The 21,613-nt window shown below is 37.7% G+C and overlaps 1 protein-coding gene across 1 annotated transcript in view; it reads right to left on the bottom strand.

Moving 5' to 3' along the window:
- Nucleotides 1–21,613, bottom strand: part of LOC118798890 (nebulette-like) — a 203,600-nt gene that overhangs the window by 10,195 nt on the left and 171,792 nt on the right. Inside the window, exons 23-25 of the mRNA XM_036558502.1 lie at nucleotides 20,147–20,239; nucleotides 19,833–19,970; nucleotides 1,304–1,410 (exon numbers count right to left, since the gene is read on the bottom strand). Coding sequence (XP_036414395.1) covers nucleotides 1,304–1,410; nucleotides 19,833–19,970; nucleotides 20,147–20,239 — 338 coding nt within the window. The remainder of the gene's footprint in view (nucleotides 1–1,303; nucleotides 1,411–19,832; nucleotides 19,971–20,146; nucleotides 20,240–21,613) is intronic.

Below are 21,613 nucleotides of genomic sequence, written 5' to 3'. Positions count from 1 at the left end.
AACCAGTATTCAGAACAAGCCAACCACAAAAGACATTGTTAATGCAAACTGGCTGGGACTGTTCCCTCAAAAACTGTTTAATCCAAAAGACCAAAGGACTACCAACATTCACACTACATAACCACTCTAAAAAAATTTGCATTTTCAAATTGGCATTTGAATATGAAAAAAGTAGAGGTGCAAGGATTATTCGGCTGTGTATCGTATCGGCCAATTTTCAGCCCAAATATGCGAGCGGCCAGTATCTCTCTAACTTAACCTATCCTAAGAGCTGATCAGTCACGTAAAATATATGAGCCATATTTCACCTGAGGCGCCAGAATGTAACTGCTGTACCATTTGAAGTGGAATGGCCGAACAAGAAACTGGCAAATAGAAAACCTTGTCTTATCTATTTCACTTAAGAAAAACTTTTTTTCCTGAAGAATATATTGTATTTGGCTCCTATTTTGCCGTAAACTCACTGTGTGACCATGCAGAGCTGTAATTAACGCAGTTTGTTGTTAAAGCTGCTAGGATTAGTTTCTGTTAGCATGTTAGCACCCGAGCACTAATTTTTGCTTAGCTTACACTACACTAGTTTCATGACCTACAGCTTCGGCTGAAAATAAAAATAAGACGCATAACTGCAAAAGTGATTGTATGTTAGCCTTTTTTTATTACGTTTAAAATCCATTTAAAAAATTGTTCTGTTAGCTGCACCAGCTATTTCAATGGCTGTGCTAGCCTGAGATGCCATAATGTAACTGCTGCACCATTTAAAGTGGAATGGCAAAATGTGAACAAGAAGCTGGCAAAAAAGCTGACTTGAAAGGCATGCTAATGGATGAGGTGGCTGCTCTGTTTTTGCACAACAGGTGGGTAATATTAACTTATTTTTGCTGTTTCAAAGAACCAATAGGTCAGTATTGTTTTGTCCCATTTGCTAATGTTTATGGTAGCTAATCCTAACTGGTTAGCTTTGCAGTAGTAAATGTCTTGACAGCTTGCTGTTTTTTGTTTGTACAACATTTGCAAAGGGTTTTATGGCTATATAGATCTAAAAAAGTGCCCTTGGGTGAATTTGTTTTGCTGTTGAGTTCAAACATTGCCATTGAATGTGGCATGCAGCCCCACCCTCAACTGGTATCTGCTATTGGCCAATCGTGCTGAAAGTTGATTGGTATTAGCCCCAGAAACACTGACTGGTCCATCTCTACAAAAACTGTCCAGAATATGCTGCCATAATCTAAAGTAATCAGAATTTAGCTAACTGATGGTCCCTGATTCTTGTTGGGGAAAACAGGTAAAAATGAGATCTTACCATAGTGGCACAGTGAGGAGAAGCCTTTATGTTGGTCTGGTGAATGTGGACATAACCATGCTGATGTGGCTGTTGGAAGTGGTAGTGGCTACTTGGCTGGTTATCACCTGAAGAAGCAGAAGCTAGAGTTCAAATTCACATAAAAAAGAACCAAAAGACATAAAGAAAAATAAAATGTGCATAATTATTAGAGATACTACACAAATGTGGTTCTCCTGTTGCCAGACAGCCCTGGCAAATCCATACCTAGAGCCAAAGTGCTGTCTGGTAAATTTTGGTTTTATGAAGTATTTCTACATTTCTGTCAAAATAATGAACTATTTTTTGCTGCATGGACTTTTGAAGCTGCACCATGTGTTTAAAATTTCTGACAAATTACACCTTCCAGTGAACTGATATAATGTTACCCTAAAACTGTGTTTCGAATAGTTCACTATTCACCTTATAGAATTTGCTATGAAATGAACTGACCACAGAACATGCAAAAGACATTTCTGACACTAGGGGAACACTTTTTGCATTTCTCTCTCTCTCTTGGGACAGTTGCAACATAGATCAGGGACAGTTGCAAAATTTTCAAAATATGTTAAATTTCACTAATTAACTTTTGCTTTTTGTTTCAATAAGCACAGCATTCTGAAAATATGCATTGTTTTACAATTTCACTATATTTTTATTTGTACAAAAATATTAGTGTTATTTATTTATTTAGTAATATTAATCCTGCCCTGACAGTTCTGCCCTCATCCCTGATTATACAGAAAACAAACAAAATACAATTTCTACTTTTAGACAAGTATTACACTCCCCCTCCCCACACACACACATAAGAAACTACAAACAAGTTATTTTGAGAATTATTTTGTTGATCATTAGCCGATCATAGTTGATCATCTTGTGGTCTTTTAATATATTGCCTGTTCTGTTCATTATAACCACTAAAATAGAAAAATTGTGCCTACGTTGAACTAAAAATGTTCAAAAATACAGTTGTGTGAACTTGTTGCAATCATCCCCATCCTGTCACCCACGACAGAACATCATTTGCTAGCTAGACATACAGACCCTGACACATGCAAAGCATGTCACTTACGTGTCAACAAAACAATGGGCTTTATTCACAAACATCTTCCTAAGTTTTTTCTTAAATTTGTTCAAAAGAAAGGTCCTCAGAAAAAGTCAACGTCAGATTTATGTGTTCTTAAACCACAGAATTGTTTGCACTTTTGCGCTCAAATGTGCATAGATTCTGTTCTTACCAAAGAGCAGCTTCCAAATACAAAAACATTGGTGAATGTCAGAATCTGCGTAAGTGGATTTTAAGAAGAAATTTCATCTTAAGAATGGTTGGTGAATGAGGGTCAATGATTCACATGGTTTTAATAAATAATAATAAACTTTATTTATATATTACATGACACAGTCAACTCAAGGTGCTTTATGGAAAAATAAAACAAAATTCATAAAAAAAAACATCTAAAAGGAAAATTCATAAGATTTTACTTAAAACATCCAGTGTTTCTAAGACAAAGCAAATTTAGTTCATGAAAACAGGTCTAATAAGTAAAGTCTTATGATTTTTCTTAAGAGACCCAGAATTACCTAAAACACAAAAATTAATATATAAAATGCATCTAAAAAGAAAAGTCTTAAGATGCTTTTTTTTAAAAATGAGATAAAGACCCAGAATTTCTTAGAGACTCAGGAAGTTTTTTCCATAATCGTGGACCCAATATACTAAAAGCACAGTCACCCATGGAGCATATGAAGTACTGATGACGCAAATATACTGGAGCTTGGATATGTAAACAATTTTAAACCAAAATTAATATTGAAATTAATTCTCTCTCAAATGGGTAACCAGTGCAAAGACTTTAAAACTGGAGCGAGGTTGGAAAATTTTATAGATTTGGTTAAAATACATGCAGTGCAATTCTGAACATACTATAATCTCTGTGTTCTCTAATTTGGAAATTCCGCCAGGAGTGCATTACAGTAATCTAACCGTGAGGTCACAAACGCATGCATCGGCTTCTCGGCATCACCATGCGTCAGAAAGGCCCTGAGTCTCGCAATATTCCGTAGGTGGTAAGTTTTACAAACAGAGGTAATATATAAATCAAATTATAACGTAGGGTCAAGCACATCCCCAATATTCCCCATACATGATGACAATGATAACAAATGACGATTTACGACATTGTCAATTCCAGCCTTACGTAAGTGCCTATGGGAAAAACGTAACTTTTAGTATTATTCAAATGCAAAAAATTTCTTGTCATCCAACTGTGAATATCCTCCAGGCACCTAGTTGCCTGAGTTGAGGCAAACTGTGAGCTTGGTTGTGTTTGAAAGTAAACTTGTGTTTCATCAGCAAAGCAATGAAAAGAATTATTATGCTTATGAATATAGGGTAGGACCCAATACTGACCCCTGGGAGACACCTGAAGTAATAACCTTAAAAGATGAGGAATGCCCATCCAAGGTTACACATTCCTTGCGCCCAGTCAAATAGGAATTAAAGCCAATTTAAAACAATACCTAAAATTTCTATGGTCTGCATGAACTGCAAAAGAATAGCATGGTTGATAGTATCAAAGGCCAATAAAAGATCATTAACCACCCCAACTAATGCTGTCCTGGTACTATGAAATGTACAATATCCAGCCTGAAATTCTTCATACAGCATGTTAGATTCCAAATACAATTGTAACTGGCTGTTACAATCGTATTTGAAATCTGTAATAACCTTCTTTAAAACTTTGGATAAAAAAGATAAGTTGGAGATAAAATGGCCTATAGTTAGATAAAACAGAAGGGTGAAGACCACGTTTCTTTAGCAGAGCTTTCACTATAGCCATTTTAAAAAGTGATAGTACCACACCTATTTTTAATACAATACAATACAACACTATTAATAATACAAGTTACAACAGGGCTAATCGCATGAAAACACATTTTCAATAATAAAGCTGGCAGAGGATCTAGAGTGAAAGCCAAGGGCTTCAGTTTAGACAAAGCGCTAAATAAAGAATCTTGAACCATTACAGGAACAAAATCCAATGGAGAGGGCTGTTGAGTTATACTATTAATCATGTTCTGCCTTATGTTATGTATCTTTGTTTGAAAAAAATCAAGAAAATCACAACAAACATCAATCGAGGGAGCCAAGCTGGGTTCTTTAGTATTGAGCAAATGGCTAATTGTAGAAAATAAATGTCTGGGATTATTACTGCTTCTCTCAATAGGCTTTATCACAGCTGAACAGGTTACCAGAAGTGTTCGTCAAAGCTGTATACAACAACTTCCAGCTTTCGCTAGCAGTGGATTCAAAATGGCATACCGGATCTCAGTCATCAAGCTCACTTTTGACTCACTTTGCCATAATTTGGCCAAGTGGCTGTCAGTCGCTGGAAGTCAATAATCACGTAAATCCTTTCTGTAATACATCCCTAAAACATCATAAAACCATATCCAACTCATTAATAAAGACCTGTTAATGAGTTTAAGGTAAGTGGAAATTGTGTAAATTATATTTTATGCCGAACCATTCCTTCAGTGTTCTTCAAAAATGGCACAGACCAAGGACCCATGTATGATATTTCAGCAAAGTTTTGCCTGATAGTTTAAAGTTAGTAGGTTCACATTGTTGATATACAGTTAATATACAGCTCTGACCATTGTATCATTACTTCTCCACACTCTATTCATACTAATACACGGTACTGTATGTGAATCTGGTATGACTGATTCAGGCATAGCTTACTGTCCACCTTTTTAGATGAACACTGAGTTTTTAAACAGTAACAGCATTATATCTAATACACCGAACCAGACTTACACACACTGTCAGTGTCACTGCTGTGGACGGGCTATAGAGACAGAATGATAGTCAGTAATTGTATGCCTACAAAGTGGTAAGTTAACCTTTATAAAATTGTTAGTGTATGTGTCTAATAAATTGGCAGGCCTTTTTTGTTTATGAAAAATGCATTTCTTATAGGGGATTCATCCGGAACCTACAGATGAACTTGTGGTGTAGAAGCCAAGGGCACCAGGACGAAGTTGTGTCAACACTCTATTGAGCATACCCAAGTGAGTATTTTTGTGAGAAACTGCAGTAGTCTGCTTCTGGAGGTGAAAACATAAAACAGCTTCTTAATAATATTTTTTTGTGTATCAACTGTTGTAAAGCCTAAGCAGTCAGTTGGCAGGAGTGACACTTCATCTGTGTTTAGGACCCCTTCCTGGCCCTGCAATGTTGTCAGCTGGAGCCTGCTTAAGAGATATGAGACCAACCCCTGGAATCTGTAAGATCTTGTGCAGCCTATCCAACATGACTTTAGTGGACTCCAAATTTGGACCAGTCTTTCAGGGCTCTGTTTTCTCATGTCAGTGTCCACTTGTGGTAACAATTACTAAACATCCAGAAGCCCCCTTATTCCCATAGCTTCCACTAAATGACCATACATTGCAAGAGCATCTACATTTTGTTCCCAGTTATCATTTTAATCATTTGGAAAGTTTAGTGGTCACTATGGAATTATCAAGTGTCACTGAGAAGAACACAAGAGGGTAGTGCGTCAGCCACGGTTGACCTCCAGCAGATTTGGAGATGTATGCAATATACAGGGGGAGTCATCTATTCAGGCCTTAACAGTCAGGATCGTAACTACACCCCATAATTTTCAGCTAACTCCATCCCTGGCTGAACTGAAATGCTCAAAAATGGGCGGGGCAATTTGGGCGGGGCACTGCAGTAATATCAGATTTGGAGGTGGGGCTGGGAGAGAAACTGTCCAAGCTGGGCTGCTGTGTCTTTATAGTTAATGTTAGCTACCAGGAAATATGGAGAGTGACAGAATCGAACAGCACTTTTGCAACTTCAAGGTCTTACAAGGCTGATGATTCTTCTTCACTACCATCCCTATCTTCGGCGAGGGAAGGTGTTTCTTAAGCCTTACCAGTATGAGCCACTCATTCAAGCCACTGAGGAGTTAACATAGTGCCGGAAAATGATTAACAGTGAGTGGGAGAAGCACCCGAATGGAAGAACATTCCCCAACCGTGACAGCTAGTTCGTATTTATCTGTTCAGCAGGTCCATATTCTATATAATCAGAGTCCGGATTTCTTAGATGTACTGAATTCCGAGAAAATAAAGTGAATTTCTTTGAACATTGTCAAAGTTTCATTCATTTTGACATCAAGATATGAAAAAATTCTATTGGGCCATTAGGATACCATTTCTTTCTATACAGGTACACTTGTGGGCACTGTACAAATCTCTCACTTGTTGAGAATATTTGCAGTAGGGTGGAGGTAATTTATGTTAAAAGTTAATGTAGAAAAAAACTAACCCAACCTTTGTAGCCTAAGCTAGTTAGCTTGTGCCAGCATCACAACCCAGCTTTTAGCATGCTGCCTGTTTGATTCCAAGCACAGAAGTATAACAGGGAGACTGAACTGTACCAAATAGGTTGTTCACAGATGTCACCAGTTTGGGGTCACCTCACCTGTCATCCAGGGTTTGCTGCAGTAGCCCTAAATCCTTACATTCTGCAAGCTGTTAATGGCACTTACCGGTGTTACATCCGATCCAATTCTACCTCAAATTCACGTTCCTAAATATTCTTCATAAATCAAGCCCTCGGGCATGCGCGTTCACGGAACAGAAATCAACGGCAAGCAACACTGGAACTACGGAAAGCGAAAAAAAAAGTTCAAGAAAGGCTGCAGAGACAAAAGCTTGACACAATCAGTAACAATGGCCATTTAACATTAACCTTTAATGAACCTTTTCGCTTTCTGTAGCTCCAGTGTGGCTTGCCATTCATTTCTGTTCAGTGAGTGTGTGCGCCTGAGGGTTTGATTTATGAAGGGAAATGTAAATCGGACGCAACACCAGCAGCTATATGGAATACTTGAAAGACTGGCCCTTCAGGTCACCCACTCATACGATGAACATTATCAATTAAAGTGCTAATCATAACATCTTTATTACAAACTAAGCTTAGATTAATTGGGTTATGTACAGTTGTTAGAGACATCTTGCATATCACAACTTTGTAAGGTGGTGCTGGGCGTATTTAGTGTGGTTATCTCCTTGCTCTAGGCTCCTGTGCTTTCATATTTATGAGTGCAGCAGGCCGTCATCAGGGTAATGGTAATGTTGTTTGACTGATTTGCTTACTGTGACATGTCATCGTACTTTGGTACGAAGACACGTTATCCACGCCTATAGTAGAGTTGAACCAGAGGGGCACTGCAGAGGCGGAACTGACCATGATAAAAATGTTATTTTTACAGTTTGAAAAGATGTATTCGCATTTCAAGAAAGGCTGGTATATTTTATTATTACAGAGCAAAACATTTCAGCTGTTAATGGAAAAAAGGTCTTAGGGTGTAGTTACTCTTTAATGGGTGCGGCAAACATCTGCCACGAAGAGGGGTACTGACCTTGAGTCAGATGTCTTACAGGAATACAGTGTCCTGTGAATGTCACCTTCTGCATTTGTTATACACCCTGACGTGCCTTACCTTGGTGCCAGCCCTGATGCTAAGGTATCCAAATCCTGCTGCAATACCTCCCTTTGGGCTTGCTGAAGTAAAATGTCCAATTGTTGAGCGTGCAACAGAGGCTACGCACATCAAGTTCATCAGTGGTCAGGCTAAACTGAAAGGAACCACAAGTACTTTTGGCAGGTCCAAGACCAGATGGCCAAAACTGGTTTGTTTTGGTGCGATTTTATCAGGTCTACCAAAACTGACGAGATGATTCCTCTGATCATGGAAATGAAGAAGAAGCTGGGCCTGTTCTATTTCAACACATATGGATATGTACCTGACTATAAAATAATTAGCCAATTAATCTACTTTTGTACACTCAAAGATACAAAAGTAGATAGTTCTTCAAGGGTCCTTCACTGAAGACAATGGTTCTATAAAGAAATGTGAACGCTCAAAGAACTATTTGCATGATAAAATGGTTCTTCAGATTGATGGAGAATGTGTTGCATATGTTTAGATATAGCACCTTTTTGAAAAGGGTTCTATATGGCACCAGAAAGGTTTCTGCTATTGTGATGTTGCAGTTGAAGAACACTTTTTGATGCTATGTAGAACCATTCTCAAAAAGGTTCTATATAGAACCATATGACATTCTCCATCCATCTAAAGAACCATTTCACAATGCAAAGAATTATTTACTCATGCAAATGGTTCCTTGAGTGTTCATGGTCCTATATAGAACCACTGTCTTTACTAAAAAACCCTTGAAGAACCATCTTTAAGAGTGTGTCTATAGAGCCATTTTGCTTAAATGTTCTTTTGCATGGTAAAATGGTTGTTCAGATTGACTGAGAATGTAATGTATATGGTTCTATATAGAGCCTTTTTGGAAATGGGTCTATATAGCACCAAAAAGGGTTCTGCTATTGTTATGATGTCAAGCTTGTTACAATAAAAGAACCCTTTTTGGTGCTATATAGAACCATTTTCAAAAAGGTTCTATACAGAACCATAAACAACATATTCCCCATCAGTCTGAAAAACATTTCCCCATGCAAAGAACATTTTATGCATGAAATAGTTCTATATAGAGCTCATGTTTCTAAACAGAACTATTCCCTTTAATAAAGAACCATTTGAAGCACCATCTTTAAGTGTCAATTTTGGTCCATTGTATTATGATTATAATTTCTAGACAATGTAACAGGGCAGCTTGCTATTATAGAGATACAAGTGTTTGTCCTGACGCAGTATGCTCTTAAGTTCTCTAATGGTGGTTCCCAAACCTGGTCCTGGGTGCTTCTGTCATGCACAATGTAGTGTTTTCCCTGCTCCCAACACAACTGGTTTGAATCAGCTCATTAACAAGCACTTCCTGGGTTGAAATTGTGTTGTGTTACAGTAGGATAGACACTAAAATGTGCAGACCAAGAAATACTTCAGGCCCAGGGTTTGGAACATGAGTTCTTATGTATTATCAGTAGTTCTGTTAACTTTGGTACCTATTTTATTGTACTTATATGTATTGTTCCTATTTCTTTAAAATATGCTGTTTTAGGAATACCATGTTTTACTTAATGAAATAAATATCTAAAAACAAACTCTATACAAAAAGAACATTTAATTAACACTGAAATTAAAACTAAAAACAATGAATTGTGTCTGTTTCTTTCAGTGTTACAAGAATAATTCAAACACGTACATCACCTTTTACATCTAATGGACCTTGGTAGTTGGTCATTAAACAGCAGTTTATCCATGATTGACTAAGCCTGAAAGGGTCAGAGAAATGGTTGTATCCCAGATGTTGTATTCCTTGACTCTGCTGATAGCTCTCTCCACCAAGATTCTGAGACAAGCTATGGCTTGTGTTTGCTCTGTTTCCTCTTTGCTTAAGCAGGTACCTTTCTTGAAGGGTGGGATGATGAGACTTGCACCACCATCAGACAGTATCTGGTCAATGACAAAGCCTTTGTCTGCCATGCATGCATCTCATGGCTCCAGTAGTCTAAGAATTCCAGAATGCCTTGTTATTTCTTGGTCAGATATTAATCTCGTGAAGAGCTCTGAAACAGAAGTGATCACTCTACATGGCGAAACACCTATCAGGGCTTTAAAACTGGTGTGATTTTTCTATGTTCATAAAGTTTCAGACTGAAGCATAAGCAAAGATGATGTTTCGCATCTAATTTCAGTACAGTCCAGAATCACTCTCATGTCTGAACTTCTCTGGAATTGTTGCTTGGACTTCCTGCCTTGACATCTAGGTTGGCACTGACCCCAAGACAAGGTACAGATAGTTGGCCCATGTGATGATCACTCTGCCTACAGTTGTGGTGCTGACACCAAAGATGTCTGCTAGGACCTCTTCTTTCAGGCCAACTGCAACATGGCAGCAGTACATGAATGACTCGTTTCTCAATTTCCATGACATCCTCAACTCTCTGTGTTTTACTTCAGCACACTAACCTTGAAGCTGAGAGGGCAACGGACTCCCAAAAGATCTAAAAGACCTTCCTACTGATGGAAAACGGGTGTAGAATCTGAACTCTTCATCAGTTACACAAAATCTGTTGATTTGTAGTTTTGTGGCAGTCAAGTCCCTGACCTGAGATTCTAGTTCTCTGACCTTGGCCTCAAATTCTCTGATTCTTCCACCAGCAGCTTCTGATGCACCTGAAAAATGGATGAAAGCATTAGTGAAAAATTGAAGTTGTCCTGTTCTATAAATTGAGATATTTATTGTTTTCCTGATACTAACACACCTCAATGATTTCAAGAAGGGGCTGTAACTTGAACTGTTTGAATTAGATGTGTTGGTCCAGAGAGAACATCAAAACAACAGAGCAGAGGTAGTTCAGGACCAACACTAGGTAACAGTGTTTTCCCGGCTACAAAACATCCAGTCCAAATGATCAGCTCTTTATCTTGCATTTGATTAACTGAATCGGGGCTCCTATTCAAGAAGCTTCTTAGAGAAAGAGTGCTAATCTAGGCTTAGATTTTGTTATTATTTACTATGATTTTACTCTGATTCTGGATCAATAATCCTACTGTGAGAAGCTGAGAAGCTTGTATATGTGCCCATGTGTGTAGTGGGGAGCAAAAGGTCAAAAATCAAATATACAACATTCTTCCTTTCCCTAAATAATTATAATGTGAAATATGTTTGGTGTTTGCTTATTCGGTTTTGTAGTGGAGCCACAAAGCTAATATGGTAAACAAGGAAGTGGGGCATATATGCTACAGTAACTTAGCTAGCTACCAGTATAGCATCATGCAAACTGCATTAGCTAGCTACATCAGTCTTACAGCTACACTGCAAAGAGGCTTAATGTAAAGATAATGTAAGCTAAATAAAAAAGACTGTGGTCGATGATTTAAAGCACTGAGTTAAAAAAATGGAATTTGCACATACTTACCAGCAGGAGAACATTTGTACTAGTTGTGGGTTGTACCTCGTCCACTTCATCCACAGTATAAACCTCGCTCCAAGACTAGCGCTAGCGCGGTTAAAGGCAGATTTCCGAGACATCTGGTCATTCACCCCAGTTGTTCCAGAAAAGCGGTGGGGTGCAGCACTGGTTTTAAGTCATTTCTGCTGCTTTTCGAAATGTGAACATCGGCACTTTCGAAGTGCAGGCTACACTGAAGTGCTCCCACTAACTATATTAAACAAAGGAACTTCATCCCTCTTAATTAACCTTACCCAGCCTTAACAATTCTTTATCTTTCAGGAAATCATGAAAACTCAAGTAAGGGTGTTTCTGTTTAGAGTCAGAGCAGCCAGGAATGCTGCAATAAGGATCCCTAGAGGCAAGAGGATTCTGCCACTGCTAATCTAAACTGTAAGTGCGAAAACACTGCTTCACTCAATTCTGACCTCCCAGAAACAGGAAGTGTGATAAAGGCCTATTAGACCAGAATAATATTTGGACCTAGCTTCTCTTAATTCTACAGAGTATTTGTGCTGGTGTTCTCTATAGGCCAATTGGTGGACTGTTAGAGAAATGTCTTTCATTTGCGTTCAAGCTTGCGATACTGTGCTTTTAGAGCCCTAAGCTGAGAAGTATACCATGGGGATTAGCAAGAAAAAAAACAGTACAAATATTCACAGGAGCCAGCTCATTAAAAATATTACTTAAAACTCGATTGTATAATTCAACAGTCATCAAATATAGAAGCATTAGAGGTAGCACAGAGGGCAGTAGGTAGGGTGGCTACAAGATAATTCATATCAATATTTCAAGTGTTACAGAAAGTTATGGTACGGAGGTTCTTATGAGAAAGAGTGTGATCAGAAACCCCTTTATCTTAATACCTAAATATTCACATCAGCACCATCACTTGTAATCACAAGATGTAGTGTATGACCATATTTGTGAGTAGGACTGTTAACATGCTGTACAAGTGGAAGACAGTTAATAAATTTAAGATAATCAACAGCAAGTGATCCTTTGAGGGAATCAACATGTATCGCCCCCTTGGCATTATAAGGTTCTGTCTGCATTCTGAGCAGTTTTGAGATATTGAGCTTCAAAGATTTTGTTTTCCAAATAGCAAAACTGATATGTGGAAGTCTGTGTCAAACATGAGAAGGACAGACACCGTAAATGTACAATATCAAAATCCTATCAAACTTGTAAAAATTTGTTTTTTTTGGAACAGGTCAAATGCAGATAGAACCTTCTAACCCTAAGAACTCACTTTCTGCTTGGATTCTATCTGGGAAAACATGAAAAGAAGAAATGAACACAAGGAACACAAACAGGTTACTTATACTTTGTTTCAAAAGATAAAATTAGTGTTCTTGCAAAGTGTCTACATTATCAGAAAGTTTAATTTAATGCCTTTTAATGGCATTTTTATAACTTTTTTTAATTAATTTTTTTGCCATTTATTGCTTTTTTAGGACAAATCATCTCTTTCATATTCAAAAAAGCATTGCTGTTTAAGTATAAAGGTCAGTGAAAAATATTTTGTCCAGTGCAGAGGTCAGTTTCAGGTAGGAACTATTAGTTTAAGTGTCCTTAGGTTTCACAGCAACCAGCTACTGTAATGAACTATCCCAGCAAGTAAGTGTAGCCGGTCAGTGTATGAGGTTTTATTTTATATCAAAAATGCTGGGTGAATGAAATTAATGTTTATGCTGTAATAAGACCCCATCAATTCAAATGTTCCCTAATTAATTACCTTTAAGGCTTAATATTTAATAAAGTTTAAGACAAAATGAGTTTTTAAAGAACTGCAAAGAGACAGGCAGAGTTTCAGCAACATGATTTCATGTTTCACAGTTTTATAAACTTGGAAATACATTAATTAAACAATTGTTAAGTCATTGCAAAACGTTTCAAATAATGCAACAACTCAGTTTCTACTAACAATTAAAAACGATTGTTTCATCTCAATTTCATAAAATACCTCTAACTCATCAAGTTGGCAGATTCTAAGCCTTATAGCCTTGGCTTATTTTTTCAACAAAGCACTATGATGCTGTCCATCTGCAAGCCACTGGCTCCACAGGTACGGCCATTGTTATGTCTGGTAAAGACTAATGTCTGGTAAAAGACGGTGTCATGGTCTCATTTGTACTGCTGTCCTTCATGAGACCATCAATGAAACCTTCCAACTTGAAGTTTCTCTTAAACTTTGCATTGCATGACATTTTCTTATATTTGACTCCTAGGCTCCTTTTTCCACAGTCACTGAGCAGTGTGGTGACATGACAAAGTAGCAGAGCCTGATTGCTCCTCTTGTGTGTATTCAAAGTGCTGACTGGCTCACAGATAGAACCTTATAGAACTATGTTAGTTTGACTTTGGAGACTTTTTGTTTCCTAGATAAAGAGTCCAAAAATGCATACAACTCAAAAAAACACCTCACACAACATTAGGAAGTTGTCACAGAATACGAATATGTAAATAACTCAATTCTGACAAAAATGTCAGTTAGAGCCTTATGATTCCAAGGAGACGATATGTTAAATTCTCCAAAAATAAACATGTCTGTTGGACTGATGGACATGTAAAAAGCAAATCTAAAAAAATCCTGAACAAAAAAATGATTAGCCTTAGGTGGACAGTAGATTATTAAAATTGTCAATTTGTTTGTAAGTGATTGTATATTCATAGAGGCAAATTTAAGTACTTCTGCTGTGTTTGAATGGTGACAGGCAACATATTTGCATATTTTCACATTTCCTAGAGGTTGAAAAGTTATAAAAGACGGAATATGATAGACATTTGAAACAGAGATAGGCTTTGTTCGCACAGCAGGTAAAAGTGGCCCAAGGCCCAAATTTTTTAGTTAGGCTGTTCACATTCTTTTTAATGTGACCTATATCCAAATCACGCTCCTGAACAGACCTACATGCACAAAGGTACAATGCCTCACATGGAATGTTAAATTCAAAGGTAAACAATCAAAACTGAGTCCACAGTACCAGCCAGTAACGTAAAGTTAATGCTCATGTTAATGTGCAGTGGAGGGCTGCTGCAAATTCATAAACAAATTATCATGAGAGCGAGGAAGCGCAAAAGGGCCAAGATTTTACTGATGGGTCTCTGTGGATCGATTGCAGCTACTTTATTGGAGAGGAATATCTGGATGCAAAATAGGAGCCAGGAGTGGTGGGATTGAGATGTGGATGCATTCTCAGACATGGAATTCATCCAAAATTTCAGGATGTCATGGGCGACTTTCAGCTACCTATGTCAGCAACTGTCCGATGTATTGCAGAAGCAAAATACTCACAAACCATATCTCTGAGAAAGCACGTAGGAGTTGTGTTGAACTGGTTGGCAACGGCGGTGGGTTATCACGTGTTGTCTAACTTGTTTGGTGAGTTTCAGGTACTGTTGGTAAATGTTTGATTTTATTAGGCCATTTCTATTTTCAAAGTCTTTCTCTTTACACTTCCAGGTCATTTAAAAGTAAAAAGGACACTTAAATATATGGCTGTACAATATCACATCAAAGATTAGACATTGATTTTAAGTTTAATCATAAAATCATTTTCAATCATCAATCACCATTATTTGCTTGTACTTCCATATTAATTGTTCTGCTCTTGATAGCTTCACCAACATGTGTTGGATGGCCTGGCAGTGTCCATGATGCCAGGGTTTTTAAAAATTCAAGAATCCATGCTGTAGCAGAAAGAAGGGAACTGTTCCCTCAAGTAGGTCTTTTTTTCTATATCCTTCTCGTACACAAAACATTGATCTTCTGTAGATTATAACCATTAAGGATGTGAAATGAAATTAATTTCTCATCATTTGAACATTATAACATAATTATGACAGTTTTCAATTTTGCCCAACTGAAGTAATACTGTATATCATACTGTATACTCTATGTCTGCCTGCTGTCAGAACGTGTCATGACAAACATTGAAGAGTTACTGACTAAAAAATGTACCTTTTAAAAATGAAATATGAAAGCATATTTAATCCTCCCAAATGTAACCCATGTCATATTTCCATTGTCTCGGGACACAGAAGAGATCAGTGACATCAAAGTACCAAATATGCTACTTGGTGACCCAGCGTATCCCCTACAAAGCTGGCTACTCAAAGGATACACTGACACAGGTAACCTCACTGAACAGCAGAGGTACTTTGACAAGCGACACTGCAGGGCCAGAATGATGGTGGGAGTGTGGGTTTGGCAGAGTAAAGGGGTGGTGGAGATGCCTGGGGAAACGTCTGGATGTAGACATCTCTAAAGTCCCCACCATCATAAGTGCATGCTGCACACTACACAATGTGTATGAAAAGCATGGTAAGGCCTATGAGGACCCTGGGCAGACTGATTCTCTAGAGTACAGAAACAGAAGTAGGGGCAGAAGAAGGGGCACAAGATATAGTGAGCCCAGTAAGAGTCAGAGATGCACTGGCACAGCTTTTTTATAGTGAACGTTGAGTGGGTTCTTGCTGCATTGTAACACTGCACAAACCCCTTTTATACATAAATGTGAAGTTACTTTGTTTTACACAGACATATTTAATTTGGAAGTGTTTTTGAGTTAAAGTAATTATTCTTTTTAGGTTTTAGTGATAGCAATACATACAATTTATTTATAGGTTACAAAAGATATCAGCCACCATTCAGCCTTAAATTTAGTAGTGACAGACAAGTTTATTGCCATTTTATGTAAAACATTGTGAACATTACACACTAAACATTGTAAAATGTGTTTACTAACAAAATAAAAGTTCTCTTTTGAAGGAACTATATTTTTGTTTCTCAATAAACACTTGTGTAAGGTTAATGTGAACTGTATGCAGCATCAGAATTATGACCATATTATGACAGTATTCTATACAAATGCAAATTCTATACTGTTCTGCTCTTGACAATCATACCAAGATATATGTTAGATAGCCTGACATTGTCCACAACTCTGCTTGAAAAAAAACACATTCTTAATGCAATTATTTGTCTAGAGGTAGTGCAATATTCAATTGTACATGTTTAAAACAAACAAAACATCATACTTATCTGGGTCATTGAAAATATTCACAATTGTAACTATAATGAACGCTGGTATCTTAAAGGTTTCAGAACATGCACACTGAAAACATTTTGTTCTAACTTTCAAGCTTCAAGATCTCTCTCTAAATGCTCAAACATTATTGACCATCATCTGGAGGCTGAGCCAAATCTTGCAGGAAGGATGTTTACTGGGGAAGACAGAGGAGGAGCCATGCGAAATGCAGAGGGCTGAGCAAAATTTTGGAAAGGAGGTTGTGTTGGGTTGGTCATGTATGGAGGTGGGGGCAGGTGCTGGGTAGAAGGTAGGAGGTTGGATAAGGTTGAACCTGGTTAGAAACTGGATAAACATTGTCATTATTTTGAGCTTCTGCTCATGTTCTGCTGCTTGCATTTTCAAGTGAGGGTCTGCATCATCTGTGCTGAGGGCCTTGCTTATTTTTCAGTGAAGGCTTAATTAAGACTAATTTTGGCTTTCTGTTCTTGACAGATTTAGCTGTAAAAAGAAAGGGCATATGTTAAAACAGTTTTAGAAGAATGACTATTGTAACTGAACTAGAAGTGAAAGGAAAAGTTGAGCAAAAGGGGTTCATTCTTTCTAGAGGTACATACAGCACTGTGCTTAACGTATGGACAATGAGGAATATAATATTTATTGTCTCAGTGGGATAATTAGTCATAGCAGCCATGAAACAGGACTTGGGGACCAACATAAATGAGTTGGCCAGTGCTTAGGTTAGGGACACTGCCAGGAGTAGGTTTTCTAATTTTAATTAATTTGATATGCCTACATAAAATAGTGATATACCAAGTGGTAATAGGTTCTATAATCATGATATAAAATGTGCAACTAAAGTCATGTTTTGCACACAAATGTAAACATTCATCCATCCAAGCAGCCACCTAAATGTAGCAGAAATAGAGTGGTGATTGGTAACCACACAAAAGCAATATCAAAAGCTAGGTCAGTCACCTCCAGAGGACACAGTAGAAGCCATGCACATGCACATGCACATCCAAAGTTCTCTGTATTAGCTGTCAATGATGTGCTTTCTTGAAAGGTTGATAAGCTTTCTCCAGATGATGAACTTCCTCCAGATGTACATGGGAGTGGCTCAGGGGCGGTGTCAGCTGGATCTAAAGAAACAATATTAAAATAATTAAACAATAGCTCCTCTTCCATTATTTTTGCAATAGACTATTCAATGTGAAAAGCTGTGTCAAGTGCACTTCTCAGAACTATTATATAGGGACTGTAATCACTTCAAAATTTCCCAAAAAGGGGATGACAGCACTGTTATTTTCCTTCTATTTTATTTCAGTTTTAAATATGGGCAGCAAACATGCTAATTATGATGAAGTTCCAAAGTGTATGGTGTACCTTGTTCCCCTTTATGAGGAACATGCTGACAATATATATATATGCACGATTTTTGCACATTCAGACGGATGTGAGCAAACATGAAACAATGCTGGCTTGCTACAGGGAAAACATACTGCTTATTATGTTCTACTAAGAGTAGCTAGCTAATCATTTGAGGTTAAATATTCAGTTTAATCTTGTTTACAGCATGTTCATCTAGAAGTCGTCCTTGTCCATTACAGTAACTTGTTGTGACATTTAAGTAACTGAAGGTGAAGTTGACTGAGCTACGAATAGCTGACAAGCATTTCTTTCCCATACCTGTCTTGCCATCTTCATTACTTCCAACAGATGCAGGCCCACTCCTGGAGATTTCGGTTTCAGTTACATATCCGCCAACATCACAGGAGCTATCAAGAAGTTCCAAAGGCTGACTGCTGGGCTTATCACCCAGAATGCTCTCGGTTGGTTAGCACCCTGTGTATTCTTTAAACTTTGCTTTCAGACTTCTGACTGTCGTTTGACACTGTAGCCACATTCTCCTGTGGCCGTGTTTGGTAATTTCCTTCGGCAAAGTCTCTTCAAACACGGAGCGGCCTTCTAATTTTGATTGTATGGAAACATAACCCCAAATGTTTATGAGGTCTGTTGCCTCGCTATCCCATCACTGAAATCCTCCCTCACTGCTGTCGTCCATCTTTTCTTCTCCACAGCACGAAATTATGACAAATGACGTGTTTGATTGACGTAATAGTTATAGCATGAATTCTGATCTGGCTCTTCAGACTGAGTTGCATTGCTGCATATTGGATACATATCAGATTTCAGTACCACATATAAAAGTGTTCCAAATCAGAATTGAAAATGTCAGATTCAGTGTGTTTTTTCTGTGTCACATAGGAAGAAAAAGATCGGATTTGGGCCACTTTTCCCTGCTGTGTGAATGTAGCCATAGTCTGATTGATGAAATCATTAATTAATTGACATGTTTAAGTCTGTTGCACTAAAGCGGGCGCTACCAACATCGGTAATCAAAGCAGTTTTGTAATCCGAAGAAGAAGATTTCCTCTCTATTAGTCAGTTATGTGGAGCAACCTGAATGGCATGGAAAATGTTTGCACCCAACATGCATGTCTCCAAACTACTTGGATAAAGACCATCTCTCCTGAAAAAGCAAGCCCTATTCCAAAATAGATTAAAATAATCAATAAACAACAAATCATGCAGATATGAATGCAGCCAAGTGTAAAAACTCAAAAGTCTGCTAAAATGTTCCCATGGCCAAGAGTGGGCAGAGGATGAGAGATGAAAACATTCTACCCACAACTTTTAAGAAAGTCAAACAAACAAATTAAATCCAACTTCAGGATTTCTGATTCCTGATGCACAATATTGTTTGTGCCCATGTGGACAACAATGTTTTTAACAGATGGCTGCTGATCCAAAATGTTAGAGAGATTTTTCAAAACATCCAGGACAGTGGCACCACGCAGGCAGTAAGTTCCTGCATTTTTTTGCCCTGATCCCCCTAATGACGGAAGCCAACTAATGGATATCATGATTCATTGCCAACAATATTTTATTAATTATTATTGTTGTCAATAATATTGATTAGTTGTTGCAGCCCTAGTATGCATACACAATTTAGTGTCACTGCTGGACTGAGAATAGTCCACCAACCAAAAACATCCAGCCAACAGCGTCCTGTGACCACTGACGATAGACTACAGGATGACCAACACAAACTGTGCAGCCACAGATAAGCTATCATTTATAAATTTACATCTACAAGGTGGACCAGCAAGGTAGGATTGTCTAATAGAGTGGACAGTTAAGTGTTTAAAAACTCTTAACCCACCACTTACATCATGTGTCACTGCAGTTCTGAGAATGATCCACCAAATGATCCACCAAATAATACCTGCTCTGTGGTGGGGTTAAAAAGTATACAGTGTAACAGATGGACTACAGTTGGTATTTGTAGAGCTACAAAGTGCACCTATGTGGTAAGTGGAGCTAATAAAATGCAAAATGAGTGTAAACACAAGGTAGATGTTCCTTATAAAGTGGTAATTAAGTGCATGTTTTACCATGTGTTCTTTCTGAAATCAAATACATTTACACACGCATGCTAGCAGAAGCATCCACACATGCATTTTCTTACCTGCGCTAGCTGTGTCCTGTGTGCTGCTGTAGACACTTTCATCACCCCATGGCTCAGACACCAAAGAGCTGCACACAGACTGCATACAGGAAGGTATGAAATGTGCAGACTGCTGCCTAGTCACATGGGTAGCTCGCTCTAATGCAGACAAAAAATAAATACACACACACCTATAAATATATATATGTATATATATATATATATATATATATATATATATATACACAGTGTGTGTGTGTGTGTGTGTGTTTGTGTGTGTGTTTGTGTGTGTGTTTGTGTGAGATTGGGATGTGTGAAGAAGGGTGCAGCAGTACCACACATTCTGTGCAGGCTTTTAGACTGAATATTGTCCTCCACAGGGTCAAAATCAAATATGGAGTCTGGATCTGTCCTCCACACCTTTTGGTCTTTGACAAAAATATTTTTAATTTTCAGTTAGTTACTTTATACAAACAGCAATGACAACAAAAATGATTAAATAATTAAATTGCTAATTTGTAAATTTTACAGTGCATTAGATGACTGAACAATCACTAATTAATCCTAAATGACAACCAATCCAAACAATTACACACTAGGTTTAAGACACTTTTTATGGGCTCAGTTATATATACTGCCCTGCACAAATAATGGCACCCCTGGTAAAAATGAGCAAAACAGGCTGCAAGAAACATTCTGATCCTTTTGATTTTTCATTCAAAATATTAACAAAAATCTGAAATGCAATGATTGAAAAAAAAAATCTTAACAGGAAATAAATATTTTTTTCAAATCTGTGTGTGACAAAATTATGGCATCCCTTTGTTTAATACTTTGTGCAGCCTCTCTCTGCAAAGAACACATTACAAACAATCTCAGACCATTCCTCCATAGAGGACCTCTCCAGATCCTTTAGATTCTGAAGTCCACACTATGGACTTTCCACTTGAGCACATCCCACAGGTTTTCTAAGGGGTTTAGGTCATGGAACAAGGCAGGTTATAGCAAAATCTTACAACCCCACTTCCAAAAAAGTTGGGAAGCTGTGCAAAATGTCAATAAAAACAAAATCCAATGATGTCCAAATCATTTAAACTCTATATTTCATTGAAAATAGTACAAAGACAACACATTAAATGTTGAAACTGAGAAATTTTATTGTTTTTTGAAAAATACATGCCTATTTTGAGCTTGATGCCAATAATCTGTTCCAAAAAAGTTGGAACAGGGGCATATTTACCACTGTGTTTCATCACCTCTTCTTTTAACAAAGAAGAACTCTGTAAGCATTTGGGAACTGAGGAGACCAACTGCTGTAATTTTTGAAAGTGTAGATTTCCCATTTTTGCTTAACATAGGACAGATCATGGTTTCCATTGTTGTATTTTTCATTTCATAATGCGCCAGATCTTTCCAGTGGTGACAGGTCTGGACTGCAGGCAGGCCAGTTTAGTGTTTAGAGCCTGTTTAATATGGACCAATGCTGCTGTAATACATGCAGAATGTGATTTGACATCATCTTGCTGAAAAAAGCAAAAAGATGTCATCTAGATGGCAGCAAATGTTGCCAAAACATGTATATATCGTTTAGCATTAATGGTGCCATCACAGATGAGCACCCATGCCATGTGCACTAATGCACCCCTTTACCATCATTAATATTGGCTTTTGAACTCTGTACTGATAACAAGCTGAGTGGTCTTTAGCCTGGCGGACAAAATGTCCATGATTTGCAAAAAGAATTTCAAATGTTAAATCGTCGGACCACATGACACTTTTCCATTTCCATTTAGTCCATTTGG

The sequence above is a fragment of the Colossoma macropomum genome, unplaced genomic scaffold (genome assembly GCF_904425465.1).
Source record: "Colossoma macropomum unplaced genomic scaffold, Colossoma_macropomum, whole genome shotgun sequence".
NCBI lineage: Eukaryota > Metazoa > Chordata > Actinopteri > Characiformes > Serrasalmidae > Colossoma > Colossoma macropomum.
This window is presented reverse-complemented; position numbering and strand designations above follow the sequence as displayed.